Source organism: Ruditapes philippinarum, unplaced genomic scaffold, assembly GCF_026571515.1.
Source record: "Ruditapes philippinarum isolate M1 unplaced genomic scaffold, ASM2657151v2 ctg10194_1_1_1_1, whole genome shotgun sequence".
NCBI classification, from domain to species: domain Eukaryota; kingdom Metazoa; phylum Mollusca; class Bivalvia; order Venerida; family Veneridae; genus Ruditapes; species Ruditapes philippinarum.
The window spans coordinates 5,474-21,138 of record NW_026864890.1 but is presented as its reverse complement, the minus strand read 5'-3'; the positions used below and the strand labels follow the sequence as shown (position 1 = coordinate 21,138).

The following is a 15,665-nucleotide window of genomic DNA, read 5'->3' as shown; positions in this document are numbered from 1 at the left end:
GCAATGAATAGAAAAGGTGTGGCTAAATGTTCCGCTACGAAAAACCGGAAAGGTCCATTGGATTGTGTTATCACTGAACAGTCAACATTTCTAATGCTGAGTGTACTAAATTCACCTGATTAAATAGCTGTTAAGGGCAACCTGTATCAACTTGTTCATTGATAAAAGTTGTACCGTTATCTAATTATAGATGTAACATGTTGAGTTTTCTAGTGAAAAACTAGACATGTTTTAAGATGTATTACAATGGTAGGGTACTTCGTCATCGCGCACCTGCTGAATGCTCCCACTTGGACCATTTTTTCGTCGACTCAAAGGTAAAATACAATTTTATTATAAGAAAACGTTAAGAGTATTAAAAGAAGAATCATGTAGCGCACCAAAGAATGGCTATAGTACTTTAAGGTAATTGTAAAAAAAAGTTGTGATAGATTTATTGCCTGGTTTAGGCCTGAAAACGGGATAAGTGTTTTTCTCTGAATGCTCCCCACTCGGACTTCTCCCGAAACATATATGAAATAAGGTTGAAAACCTTCTTTAAAATTATTTTTAACGTCCCGGAAAATAAACCGAGTCATGGTATACCCATTATTTTATATATAAGTTTCAAAATGTTTCTATTCAAAAGTCAGTTTTTTTAATTCTTTTATAAAAATGGAAAATGCTCCCACTCGGACTCAACTTCAGAGGTGCTCCCACTCGGACCTAAATATATACAAATTTTGAAAGCACATTGCTGTTCAACATATTATTATTTTTTTAAAATATTCTTTAATATTTTCACATTCATATATTTCATATAATCCCAGTAAGAATTCAATGATACGGCATTTTTAAAATACGATACTAATATTTAAATTACTAAACAGTCTCGTTAAATATTCTTCTTAGAGGGAATAGTATAAGGGGAAAAAAAGTTTGTTTGGAAACAATTTCCTCGTTTAGAAGATGTTCGCTTAAAATAAAAACAATTGTTTATACAATATTTAAAATAAATAATAACGTTTTGTTTTGCAGAAGTATTTGTATTTGTGACCAAGTATGGGAAAAGTAGATAAACCACATTTGCGACGTAAGGAAGCACATGGCAGGACATTTTCTTGGCACGGTCAGCTGGAGCAAAATTTTAACGATACCAACTTGGGATAATATCTCATTGAGGAGGAATTTACTCTAGAAAACACAAGAATTTAATTAGTTCTTTGAAGTAATTTGTTTTTGGGTTCAGTTTTTTGCGTTAATTTTTGGGACAATGTGTCATAAAAGGATCAATTTTCATCTTGAAATTTCACCACTGGAGGATAGATTTCAATTCAAAGTAAAAATACCGCAAACCCAAGAATGACAACTCCTTCCAGTTTTTGGAGTTATTGCCTCTTTTTCCACTATCATTCGTTTGCAAGGGACCATACCTCTAAAGGTATTTGAGATATAACTTAAAACTTTTATATTGAACATGTTTAATAGAAGGTGAATAGCAGAAGCATAAGGAACCAGAAGGTTCACTTAATGCTTCTTTGTTGTTTTTACTTTGTTTTTCATGGAGAAGTGTTTGTCATATTTTTTATGTCTAGGCTATAACTTTTCCATTAATTTTCACGAGTATCATTACTTGGAATTTTTTACACGTATTGTAAGGGTTACTTCCCCCCTTTGAAATGTACTTCCTCCTTATGGCGGGGGATTTTGCTGTCTGTGATTCCTTCTGTATTATTGTTATTATTTTAACGCCATTCAAATATCCTGAAATCATTTTTCTATGATTTTATTCATAAATATAATGCTTAAATGAAGATTTATCAATATTGTATGTCCCGAAAAGCATTATTTGTAAATATAATACCGAATTTACATTTCATAAAGGGGAGGTAATTAGAAAATATTTTCCATTAAGTGTAAGTTTGAATCTTTCAAAAGGAAATGAATGCATTATGCATACATGTATATTTTAATGATTACATATATTTTGGACAAGCATTTGCAGTACGTATTTTACATATTCCTTTATGTTTGAAAATTGTTTTAAGTACCATAAATATTAATACATTTAATTTTATAGACAATTTCAATTGGTAACAGCCTGAAATATAACTTTCATGATCTTTGATTACCAAAATATGGTAAAGACTGTGATAAAGAAATAACTATGAACTTTGTTTTTCTTATTTTTTTTATTCTTTTTATTTAGGTAAAAATACGAACACATGATAACTTTCATACTTAAAATTGTCAAAGTTGTTAATAATTGTGACGCCGTGAGTATGGCAGTACATTGACTTTTTAACCAGTTCATGACAAAAATGATTTACATGTTGTTCTTTAATAAACTATTCAAATCAACCGATAGATATTGACTTCTTTATGTTCATAAACGTACCATTATGCTATGCTGTTTTAAAACATAAAATCACAAGTTTAACAAACACGCAAAACCAATGGCTTTTAAATTATCAACAAGATATTAAAGTCAGCAATTATTGAATAAATGCTGGCCTCTAAAATGTGCACGAGTCCAGCAGAATTCTTAATCCGGTATGGTACTAAACAATGAAAAATGACTTCTTTGTAAAACACCACAATTTTTTTAACATCTAAACAAAACTTTATTCTTGAGATCCAAACTGCCCATTTAAAGTCTTATAGTCCTAGCTTGTTGTTGGCAATAATTTTGAATTATCCCTTCGGGATGCAACACAAGCCAAGTGCACCTTTTTGTATAGTGATCCTGTCAGTTGAAAACTTGCCATGCACCTTGTTCCTGCCCAACGACGTCATTCTACAGAATCAAAGAAGTGATCTCTGTAAAAAGGAATGAAAAGTTAATGTTGCCAAACACAGAAGTTATTGACAAAATGGTGTTAAAATTGTGAGAATAATCCATAAAAGCTAACAAAGCAATGTGCTTTCAAAATGTATAAATTTGGGTCGAGTGGGAGCATCTCTGAAATCGAGTCCGATTGGGAGCATTTTCCCATTTTCATAAAAAAAACCTTTAAAAGACTGACTTTTGAATAGAAATATTTGAAAAACTAATAAAGAGAATAATGGTATACATGACTCGGTTTATGTTCCGATACGTTAAAGATAATTTTAAAGAAGGTTTTCAACCTTATTTTCATATATGTTTCCGGGAGAAGTCCGAGTGGGAGCATTTCAGAGAAAAAACACTTATCCCGTTTTCAGCCCTAAACCAGGCAATTAAATCTATAAACTTTTTTTTAACAATTATCTCAAGTACTATAGCCATTCTTTGGTGCGCTACATGATTTTTTAATACTCTTACGTTTTCTTATAATAAAATTGTATTTTACCTTTGAGTCGACGAAAAAATGGTCCAAGTGGGAGCATTTAGCAGGTGCGCGATGACGTAGTATCCTACCATTGTATTAGTTTCCATTGAAATATTGAACATCAAAAATATGTTAGATTTTATAGTCGTCGTGTTATCTATTCATAAACGTGACATGTCATGTTTTCTAGCCATAAACGTAACATGTTACGTCATTATGTAAACAAATTGAATGTGGACCCCACCCCCATTCATCACGGAGAGTCAGAAATACATACAAAGCTACCAAAATTTTTAGTTTCGGGTAAAAACCCAAAAATACTTCTCATTTCCTACACACAAACAAGAAAGAATTACAATGACAGAGAAATATCAGAAGTTATCAGTACCTTCAATTAAAACACCATGTCTGACTTATTAAAAAATTTGGCCGGGACCATCATTCGAATATGTCCCCTGCCCCCTTAATACACTAACGTTACTTCAGTATGAAAGTGAGCGATAGTGGAACATTCGACCGGTGCACTGGAGAGTATACTATCTCTATAGCTTTATATTTTTCTAAAAGAATATGAAAAGCATAATTATGCAAAAAAGCAATCAAACAATAAAAGCAAAATCTCTATAGCTTTATATTTTTTTAACTGTGTTTTAACTTTATTATGCAAAAAAGCAATCAAACAATATTGTTTAAACATTGAACATTTCAACTTGCGGTTTACACTTTATCAAAACAATGAAATAATTAATAACAACACATTGCTGCGTGCACGGCACTTTTATCATTGATTTTAATGCTTCATTGGCACACTTCAATTCCAAGTTAATAAGCACGATCGAGGTTTGAGGTTTTTCCATATACAGATATAAAAGGAAAAAACGTGACCCACAGGACACGGCCCATTTTGAAAACAATCTTGATAGAAATTCATTAGATGGTGTTTCATGTTCTAGCCCATGGGTTTTCAGATAAGAGGATTTTTGTAGATTTTATTATAGAATCTACATGTAATAATATAAGGAAAACCATTATCCCCATGCCAGAGCCACTCTTTTAACAATTTTGATGGATATCTAACAAATAGATGATGTTTTATGCTCCAGCACTTGGGATTTCGGAGAAAAATATTTGTGAAAATTAAGCTATAAACATGTGAAGAAAACCCATGAACCCCCATGAGAGGGCCAAATTTGCAGTAGAGATTTTAATTGATATCATTTACTACATAATAAAGCTAGCTCTGGGCCTTGAACTTTAGAGGAGAATTTTTTGAAATTTGCATTTTAAAACCCCATTTATGGAACAACTTTGAACATTTGAACAACTTTGATAAGAAACCACCAAAGGACAATTCCTGTGTCCTTTTGTTAATAGCCGGTGATGTTGTTTACAGAAACTGTTGACGACGAAAAAGAGCCCGGCGGACGACGACGAATAATAAGGGAACATAATAGCTCATCATGTGCACGTTATGCTCAGCTGAGCTTAAAATCATACAAAGTAGGTCCGTCGTCCGTCTTCGAACAGAAAACTATGGTGGCCGGTGTGGCCATTTCAAACCCGCGATAAAATTTTGCAATTTACAAACTCGCAAGATTTCTGCCGAAACCGTAAAAAATGTTGCACACTAAATGCCGCGTTTCCTCCGTAAAGCTCGACTTTTTACTTTTACGAAAGAAGTTTGACAGAAAAGTCAAGAGATTCTATAAGCCGCGACATTTTATACAATTTCGACATAAAATCTCGCGGGTTCAAAAGTTTCCAGCGACATTTTATAAGCTGACGCTAAAATTTCTCCGGCGCAACCGACCACCATAGCTGCATTACAAATAATTAGAAGTGTTAACAAAATGTTCATCATTTAAAAAATGTCAAGACAAAAAAAAATTATGTTTCATCTGAATGGCCATAGGCTTATTGCGTCCAGTTTTCAAAGTCGAAATATTGCCTGTAATGTTGATTTGTTTTCAATTAATTTTGGTTCAATTCTTAACGTGTGGGTCGGTCATAATTTAACAGGAAGGTGTTAAATTCCAACGTTGAAAATTGATCAATTTTCCGTTGAAGGTCGTCTCCTGGGTCATTTAATACACGATTAAAATGATCATTGAGTATTAACAAAACCAGGATCAACAACAATATTGCCTTCGCATTCCAAATAAGTCATGGGTACAGAATGAAACAAGCGTATGTATTTACGGGCATAAATGTACTTGTAAAGATTTACGTTTACATTTTTGTCTTGTAGCAAAGTAATATAATATACGTGATGTTATCATTAATTCCGACGTGGACTACACTGTACACAAGGAAGAAAAATAACCTCTGTACAACTCAATTAGGACTAATACTATAGATGACGCTCCGGTCAGTTATAACAATTCAAAAGGTTAAGCCTTACAAAATTAATATCGAAATAATGTTCAAACTTTAGGCGTAACGCAGTTGGTAACTTCACTAAGGATGTCTGTTTAATTTTTGGTTTAAAATGCCACGTTCTAGCCTTTTATCTATCTAACAACAAAATATCTAGTTAGTTTGATAAATATCTGAAATTTATCGTATAGAAAGCTAACTAGTTAGTCAGATTAACGCAATAATTATATGGAAATGTGCCACCATAAGAAATAGAGAGAAAAAATCAATATATTTATTTGGTAGACTTACTGAACAAAATAACATAACAATGCTTAAGAAATGTTTTTATTCGAAAAGGAACCAAATCGTCGCTAATTCAAAATTCACGAAGTTAGTGTAAAGTGTAAATATGCTGTATGTTCCCTTGGCAATGACTGTCTCAAATCATTGAAAGCTATAAACCGATGAAGGTATCCCTGTAGAATTCCGTACTGTACTTGCTGCGCGGTTCCCAAAAAGCTCTTATGCGACCTTAAAGCAGGCTAGTAATTATATTTTCGATACGGCTCAAATCGAAACCTTTTGTAGGAAATTGTCTTTCTCTTTACCCTTTGTCGTGTAGCATAGGAATTGAGTGGTTTCAAATTTCAAGTTTATTGGAATGTTAAAGGCGAACAAAGGCATCCGAAAACATATAGCAAACATGATTAATAAAATGACATAAAAAAACAACCAAAGAGAATATCATTTACAGCGTTTGGAAGATGAAAATCTTTAATAAAAATGAGACTAGAAAGTTGCTTAAAACATATCATATTTAGTTTTATAAAAAATTGACAACTTCCTTTAAATTAATTTTTTGTCGCTATGCATAAGTACAGGAATTGGGGTTGTTGTCTAAATATTTCTTTATGATATCGTTAAAGAAGGTACAGTAAGAGATAATGAAATTCATCACTTAAAAAGTTATTTTACACGTGAAATTATATGTGTTCTCTTGCAGTATTATAAAATATTCCTTTTTCAAATAGGTAAGGTATTATTCAAACACATAAACTAACATAAAGAAATAGCAATATTAAAAAGTAACAGTTTTAAATATTCTAAAACAAAACACCAACAAATTCTTGTTTATACATTCTATGATTAAAAAATGCGTTTACAAGAATTGCTAATCGTACTGGACTTGTTCAGCTAAACTGGTCAATACACGTACTTAGCGTTTACAATACATTTAAGCCAGTTTCCTGTTCTAACAAAAAATGGCAAACCCAGTTTATTCAGAAAGTCTATAAATCTTGGATAAATTCTGAATACATGACTACAAATACATTTAAAGGTCTACTAGGTGTTGGTTGCCGTATTGGTATACAGTTTATACACGTATAAACAGGCAAAATTTCTTTCCAAAGGGGAATCATTATTTTTTTACTCATTTTTTTTTTTATTTTATTTATTTATTTATTTATTCTTTTTTATTTGAAGCATCATCTGTAGAGTTGTTTCTGTACGTTTGAATTGCTTGTAAATGTAAATTAATATAACAAAATGGTTGCACAGATACTCTTAATCTTCATATATTATGTTAAGTTTATTACTGTAAACTTAAATGTAACATTAACACTTTATCATGCATGATTAACTTTGTTTCGCAATTATACCAGCTTTCAAGACAAGCTATTCAACTTTGATTTTGAGAAAATTTATTTTCGTTTATCAAAATCAGTTTTTGTTTGTGAAAATCAGCCATAGAATAACGAAAATAAGCTTTGTTTACTGTTAACCACGATACATTGTAAGAAGATACATGTACTTGCAATGAAACACACTGTTTGCCTTACCATGCAAAAGCGATTGTCAAAAGCATAGCCAAACCAATGAGACAAATGAATAGATACAGTATCAAATGTTGAAAAATGCAGGAATCTTCGGGCTTATATATTTTCACCAATTGTCAAAGAATATTGAAGACATGGAATGTCGTACTTAAGTGAGAATGAGTGTTTCACTATCGTAGCATCACAACCGGTAAAATAAAAAGTCAAGATTTTTCCAAACGGAGCACCGCACTTCTCACAGTTTCTTTTAAGAAAGTAAGTGCTAATTTCTGACGTCATTCAATACGGATGAAGAAAGCAAATTGTTGAATCTGAAGATAGAACATCGCAGGACTAGAGAATGGATAACGGGTAAGTTGATATTTCATTTGTATCAATTTCCAAGGAATATAAAAATGAAAAGTTACTTCTAGATAACTTTGCGATACATTTTTATGTTTCATGTTTGAAATGAGATTTCCTTAATTAATATTTTATTTTGTATTATTTGGGATAGGTCAATTTTGAAGAGGCACAGCGTGGCTGTTTCACAATGTATACGAGGCCCGGTTTGTACGACGGTCATGGTTATGGGGCTGAAAAATGTCGGGAAATCGACCGTTATTCAACAACTTCAGAAATTAAGTTCAGGATCTTTTGATGACCGCAGGAGGAAAAGCGAGAGCTTTGTAGATTTCAAAGGACAACTTCAGTTTTCTGAGGCTACCCAATTTCCATTTAAAGGTTTGAGGAAGATGGCCATTAAAGCATCCGAGTCATTCATACTGGTATATTCTGTCGATGACGAAGAATCCTTCGACTATGTTACAAAACTGCTAAGCGAAATTATCGCAATAAAAGGTAACACTATTTATCTGTTTCTGGGTGTTTTTTCGTTGACATTTTATTACAACATACACCTTCAAACGGTAAAAAGCTTTATATAAAATGAAATGTAATATTTGTATATTGTTTATATAAGGTAAATGTGGTTTGCTTCACACTGGTTGGTTGTAACATAACATGCAACGTAGAATGTCTCTGTTATTCAATATAAATTAATATTATACGTTAACAGAATATTTTATGTCGGCTTTTAACCGCTCGGCAATTTGATTTCGTTCATACGCCTTTATTTATTTTTCAGCATTCAAACAATAGTTTTGTAAATTGTTTACACATTATATAACAAAGTATGCACATAACATGATAAAGTAGGTACATAATAAAAAAGCACATAATATAATCAAATATAGTAAAGTAGGCATAAACTATTTTAACGAATGCATACAATTTCACTTTGCATACAAACATCGCCGACAATGCGGAATCAACTTAAACAGACCAGTTGTAAACAATAAAACATCAATGTATCGTAATTATATCACTGATCACACTGTACATATCATGTGACAATAGTGCAGAGCATTTTCTAAAACCATGACAAAATACAAACCTACAATCTTATTTTAAAGATGTGAAGAGAAGGGTTAACGGTTTGCATTTGTATCTTATTACAGGAGAAAATGTCCCTCTTGTTGTAGTGGCTAACAAGATTGACAAGTCTCCGAGAGATGTGCATCCCATCATTGCTGATTGCGTGGTCACTATTGATTTTGAATGTAAACATAAAGAGGTGTGCGCCGCAACAGGGGATGGGATGAAAGAAGCACTTTCATGTCTACTCAGTTTCTTTAGTGACGGATCTCAAGTTGCTGATGAAAGCACCCACAAAAGTTCACTGAAGAAGAGGTTTTCCTTCCTCTTTCGGAAGTAGGTTGAACTAAAGGAAAACTATTTCCCAGCAATAAAATTTAACTTTGATTAAATAACAAGAGTTTAAAAAAAATCTGTATTAATTTCTGAGGTAACAGGTACACATTTTTTCTTTAGGTACACAAATTTAGAACTCACGTGCATAAATTTAAAAGAATTGAAGAAAATATTCAGTAGCAATTACAAAACTGGGACAAATTTCTAATTTCCAACAGCAAATAGGACAGAAAAATATTTCCATGTCAGGAAAAGATATAACAGGAAAGCAATTTTGGTTGAAATTTGTTTTATCCATATATAAACGTTTGTTATTCGCTCTGTCACAGTATCGTTTTGTGTATCGTAGGTGATATGTACTTCAAAATCTGCCGCTAATAAAAGATAATTTTACACGTTAGACCCAAAATTCCTTTAAATTTAACTTGAAATATGTGACCAAGATGTCGGAGATATACACAGGTAAAAAAAGATTCACAGATATATTCATACAAATTGGTTTACATAATTAAGAGAATCATCAATTTAAAGAAGTTTTGTACATATTTTTTTAAATTTTGGTTGTCACTGCTGAAAATTGAAGAGTTTAGATAAACTTTTAATAAACTTTATCACGTTTCAGTGAATAACTTCGCATATATATTAAGGTAGAAATTGGTAGATGGCATAAATCGTAATGAAAAAATGTTATATTTTAGCTAAATAAGATGATGAATTTCATGTATTATCGGAATGTCAACTGGGGAAGAAACAAATATGCCGAAATTTACTATAGTGTGAAAATGATATAAGAAAATTATCAAATACTTTAATTAAAACTCATATTTTACATTTAATGGATATACGGAAACTGGTATATGTTTGTGCTTTTTATACCATGTTGTACCAATGTTATTTTTTGTTCCTTCGGTTTCCATTACATGTTAGGGATTTACAAATGCATTGTGTAGTATATTCACAATGACAAAGTGTTTCTATATATGTATGTATATTAATTGACACATTTCCCACATGTATTCTGTGAATAAATGTATAGTTCTATATTGTGAGTGATAAAATATATGTATTACTGTTCTCTTTTCTTAACACCGAGATCATTTTATAAAATATATTTAAAAAAAAAAGAAAACCTTAGTTACTTGCTACTATCATAACGTGTGTATTTTTTCTAAACTCATTAGAATATATTTTGAAAGAGTAAAGTGCAAAATTATTCAACCAGTTTCGCTGCAAAGAGTGTGCAGGAGAGAGTTTTGAAGAAAAAAATGTGTTTTAAATATCAAAGTCATTTTCAATGTAACGTTAATATGATAGGGCATACGCCTGTAGAACCATGCGCACCCTTGCAGCACAAGGGGAAAAGAATGAATAAATGTCCCTGTATTTATTCTTTATCCCAAGGTAGTAGTTATAACAAATGTAATGATTATGTTATAAAGTTCGATAGGAAAAATAATTTTGATTAGACATTTAACAAATGTACCAAGCTGTTGACGCAAGTCGAAGAGTTTTGCACTTGATTCTCTCAAATACATTCTAATGAATAGAAAAAAAATACACACACATTAATATTTGCAATGCCAAACTATATTTTCATTATATTAAAAAAAGGTTTACATAAATTATATAAATTACATAAAATAAATTACATAAAATAATACGACCTATCTTGATTTTCCCAACTCTTTTGCACAATAGCACGCACTACCGATTTGTTGCAAAGCACCAATGTGATCCAGGTGTGCGATGTACTTTTAAAAATAAGTGATCAAAATCGGCAACCTTTTGTATGAAGAATTTCACCAAAACGGCCTTTTTCGTTTTATTGGCAATTAGTGTACGCGTCTTCATAATGGACAGTGATTTAGTAACGAGTTTACAGAGGCCTTAAAACACGAAGATCAAGTACTTTTGGTAAACTCTTCTTTTATTTGTTTAGTTTCCTTCGAACAATTAATTCTGATTTTCTAAGCATAATGTTTCCAACTTATGCTGTTAGAAAAGTCTCATTGTGCCTGTCTAAAAATACGGTTCATACACTCACTTTTAACGAATTTATGTTAAAAATCGACTGTTTATATAGAAAAAATGTTTGATTTAGGAACTCTAGAGATAGTCAGAATTCATAGCGAGTTTTTTTTTACAAATATGAATACATACAGAATTTTATTTAAATTATTATAAACATAATTTGTGTACGTGTAGTTATTACAAAGATTGTTTTACGTTGTAATAAAAATATCTTACAAGCATTGTATTTTTCCTACTGACTCAAGTCCTTCTCTTAGCCACTTGAATACCACAGACAACAAAGATAGGTCTATAATACTGGTATACATCTAACCCAGTCTGTAGTTTACCAGTCTGTACATCTGTGCAGCCTACCTTCTTTGTAATTGAATATACCTAATACTAAGGAGCAAACACCGTTAACAAAATGTAAATGTCTTTATTAAGTCCAGGTCCTTAGTTTATACAACTTATGTGAAGGGCAAAAAAGAATAGCAGGATCATAATACTGTCAAATTCCAAGCTACAGTTATGGGCCATGAACAGAGACCTTTTGCTCTCAAATAAGTGCATGAAGTTTAAACCCATTCTCTTCAGTAGTTTAGGAGATACCAACTTGCACACAAAAACTTAACCAAAGTTTGACGCCGACACCATTGCCTAAGTGAGAAGAGTAGCTGTATTTTTCGAACTGTCGAGCTAAAAATCAACTATTGGAATTTCAATTGCCATATAAGGATATAAAACAAAGTAAAATTAAAAAACTCCCGACAGTGAACATTAGTCATTTACACAGTAATATGTATGATATATACACATTATCTTTCAAGGCATAGCGGCATATCCAGAATGCCAAAAAATAATTACACCTCCAAAATTTGAATAATCTTTGGGCGAATAAAAACCAAACATATAAATCACTGTAAATGATTAGGTCATGACAAGGCCTCTCAAAAGGTAGAGCTAAAAAGATTGTATGTACTAGGTATCCTAGGAGCTAAAAAGATTGTATGTACTAGGTATCCTAGGGACTCCTGATGATAAAATTACTTTATCTTGGTCAAGAACATCTTCAAAAATAAAAAATATGTATCTTTAGTTTAATCCATTTATTTAAACAACTTTTTACATGTTATTATACAATTATATTACAGGAAAGATGTAAACATTTTTTTTATTTTTTCTTTCCTTGCTTTGCAAGCTTCTCTTTCCTTTTCTTTACATGCTTTGGCATCTTATTTTGTCTTTTTTCTTTTTGTGCCTCTTTCACCAGTCGTTTCCTTTCCTGAAATATACCAATATTTTACATTTACCATACTAATTTTAAAAGCTTAAATGGACTTGTCCAGTTTTTTATTTGGACAAGACCATTCATCTTGTTTAGAGAAAAAAATCAAAATATGAACTGAACAGTGCAGACCCTGATCAGACGGCATGGAAATGTCAGCTGATCTTGGTTTGCACTGTTTGCATGGGTCGAATAAATTGCCTCCAACAGGCTAAGAGTTACAGTTAACTCCTTTTTAAGGCGAAGGATCATCTTCAGAGATATTTCAGGATCTCTTCACTTGAGGGTCAACATAACCGTTATCTCGTACATGTTCTGTCGTTATGAAGAAATATGTGTGAAGTTGGTAAGAATTCTTTGAATCATGCTAATAAATAAAACCCTCATAAAAATATAGCTTTTATAGAAGTTAGCAAGTCTTGCAATATATCCATCAATCCATCACAAAAAAAGAAAAACAACTAACTATTGACAAAGTTGCTGTCACTGACCAAAGCTTGAATGCATAAATGGTTTTCTTTTCCACCCATTTCTCATTTCCATTAACTTAATGCTAAAAGGAAATCACCACAACAAACTGTTACCTTCTTTGAATTTGGAGATTCGTCTCTGGGTCGTGTTATGGTGCCTTTACAGTTTTCCTCATCATCAGTTGAATCAGAATCATCACTTTCATTCCCACAATCACTCCCTTCATTGTCATTTATTTCCTCTTCTGTGTGTTCACACACACCAGATGTTAGTTCAATATCGTTATTCTGCTCTTGTTTTGAGTCTTCAAGTAAAGTTGGCACCTGTGGGCATAAAATTATTATCATTTGGTTTTTTAAAGATTTTTGACAGGTTATATGGCCCAATTACTGGACAGTGTCTCAAAAAGAAACATGTCATGTGATACAGAAGCTTTTATTCTGATAAACTGTTAATTTCATTCAGTTGTTTATTCATTTTTAGTGACTTTATTGGTTTTTTATAGATGGCAACTTTCAGTTGAACTTTGGAAAGAATGACCATTCTTAAATAATTATAGACACAAACAAGTCCATGGAGATAAACAAAAGATTGCAATCACATTAATTGTTAGTCAAATTTGATTATTCAACTTTTGTCTGAAAAAAAAACCTGGACTGATTTTGAAATGTTTAATAAATTAAAGTACAATAGTTTTACTCACATGTTGGGGTCCTGACAAATCTGTTTTTAATCCTGATATCTTACTGTACAGAAACTGAAATTGTAAGATATAACTAAAAAAATATGTACAATTTGTTAACATTTACATACAGGTTAATATGTTATCATCTACAGTACTGATGCTATAGACACATTTAAAAATCTACCTAACAAAATATAATATTCTGACTGAGGACAATTTTGTTACATTTTGTCAAATTACATTTAAAGGTCCAAAACAAAGCACATTAGGACTTGTAAAGTCTTTTTAAGGCCAGAATAAATTTAAAATCTTTTCATAGTCCTCAAACTGGGCTAACACGTCACTTTCCCTTATTCCTAAAATCAAACACATCAGAGGAAGAATATTGTAGTGAGAATACTCATAGAAAACCTATTTTTTCTTCAAACATAATTCAATAAAATAAACATACAATAAAACCTTTATATAACAGTGGAAACAATCATAAATTTTAACCTTTATGCTTTTTTGAATTGAAAAATTTCAATAACTTTACCTTATGTTCAAGGTTCAATCTTAAGGCAAGGTCTTTATCAGATTAATTCAACATGTCTGTTTTGTCATATGTGTTGTTCTGTCCCAGTTTATATCAAAACTGTAATAGAATGATTAAATTATGGCACAAGCAGGTACCAGACTAGAACTGACATTCTGTAAGCTAACTAGATTGCTTCCTCTCATGAAAGAATACAGTGGGGCAAAAGTTTAGAAGTCAATAACCTTTACCACTTGGCCAAGGATGCCTTCAAAACAAGCAAATTGACACTTCTTTAGATCAACAATAAAAAATAGCACACTAATGAAATTCAGGTAGGTAAAGGTAAACATGATATTGAAACTTTTACCTCATTAGTGTCCCCTTTCTTTGTCTTTGTAAAATCGCCTCTCAAATCTTATTAACAGGCATTCCAGTGTTCTTAGGATTGTATGCCATTCTTAAATACCTGAAACAACAAAAAATGTATAGTTGAATAGGTCAAGTGTTAGTCAAAAGGACTGTAACCAGCAATATCTGGATTACTAATGGCATGCTTACCCTATTTGAGCCAAGTGGGTATACATTATTTAGAGAATTGGGTCAAATTTCCTTTACAAATAAAGATGGAGCAAAAAAAATCAAATGAATTCTTGTGGTTTGCCTTAAACTTATTCATTAAAGCTTGATCGCGAAACAATTTCTTTGGAACTTGTATAAATTACTTTCGAGTCCGCTTCCTGGAACCAACTCAGAACTGGTGTCATATGAAGAAATATGGTCCTGAGCTGATTAGGGGTTGAACCCATGATCCCTGGGTTGAGAGACAGTCACCTTAACCACTAGGCCACCCGCTCCCCATATTTATATAATAATTTATAAATAACATTACAAAACAATGTATAAATAATTAACCTGTTCGTCAATTTTGTTCTTGTTCAGTGACATCATCTATGGTTCTATTAGACGTTATCATCATACATTTGTCCAAGTAGTCATCTAAGTTATCATCTGTTATTGAAATATCGGTCACAAAATCAAATAATTCTTTTACTGTTAATGTGCTCACACCCTTTTTCTTAAAGTATTCTGAAATAGAAAAGTCAAGTAATATAAATAACAATATATTATAAGTATCATTAAACTTTATCATATCCCCAACATAGCTTGATGTGAAATATTTAAAAACACCAATGTCTCCAAAAGTGTAAATGGAGTATAACTGATGACTGACCATGAGCTCAGTTTATAATTGTCATTTAATGCTAAAATGACGGTCTCAAATACAATTTGGGCTGTTTCAAAACTTAAACCGATAGTTGATAAAGGTCAATTGACTTTACTTTTTTTTCCCTTTTGTTCACCGATTTTTGTACTTGTTCCACTCAGATTTGATAAATTTAACTTCATATAATTTCAGAGTTGGATCTCTTTTATCATCATTGTGGAACAAAACATT

General features: G+C 31.8%; 2 protein-coding genes across 2 annotated transcripts; one reads left to right on the top strand and one right to left on the bottom strand.

The window, feature by feature from the left end:
* The first annotated feature begins 7,602 nt into the window (after positions 1–7,602).
* LOC132727187 (GTP-binding protein Rhes-like) lies at positions 7,603–10,627 on the top strand. The gene is made up of 3 exons (XM_060712615.1): positions 7,603–7,837; positions 7,983–8,326; positions 8,986–10,627. Exons 1-3 carry the CDS (start codon positions 7,827–7,829, stop codon positions 9,240–9,242), a joined length of 612 nt encoding a protein of 203 aa, XP_060568598.1. The 5' UTR covers positions 7,603–7,826; the 3' UTR covers positions 9,243–10,627.
* Positions 10,628–12,342: 1,715 nt separating this feature from the next.
* Positions 12,343–15,068, bottom strand: LOC132727186 (serine/threonine-protein kinase RIO1-like). Its single transcript, XM_060712614.1, has 5 exons — positions 15,047–15,068; positions 14,577–14,623; positions 13,711–13,764; positions 13,121–13,330; positions 12,343–12,533 (listed from the first exon to the last, which is right to left on the bottom strand). Exons 1-5 carry the CDS (start codon positions 15,066–15,068, stop codon positions 12,423–12,425), a joined length of 444 nt encoding a protein of 147 aa, XP_060568597.1. The 3' UTR covers positions 12,343–12,422.
* Between the last annotated feature and the right edge of the window lie 597 nt (positions 15,069–15,665).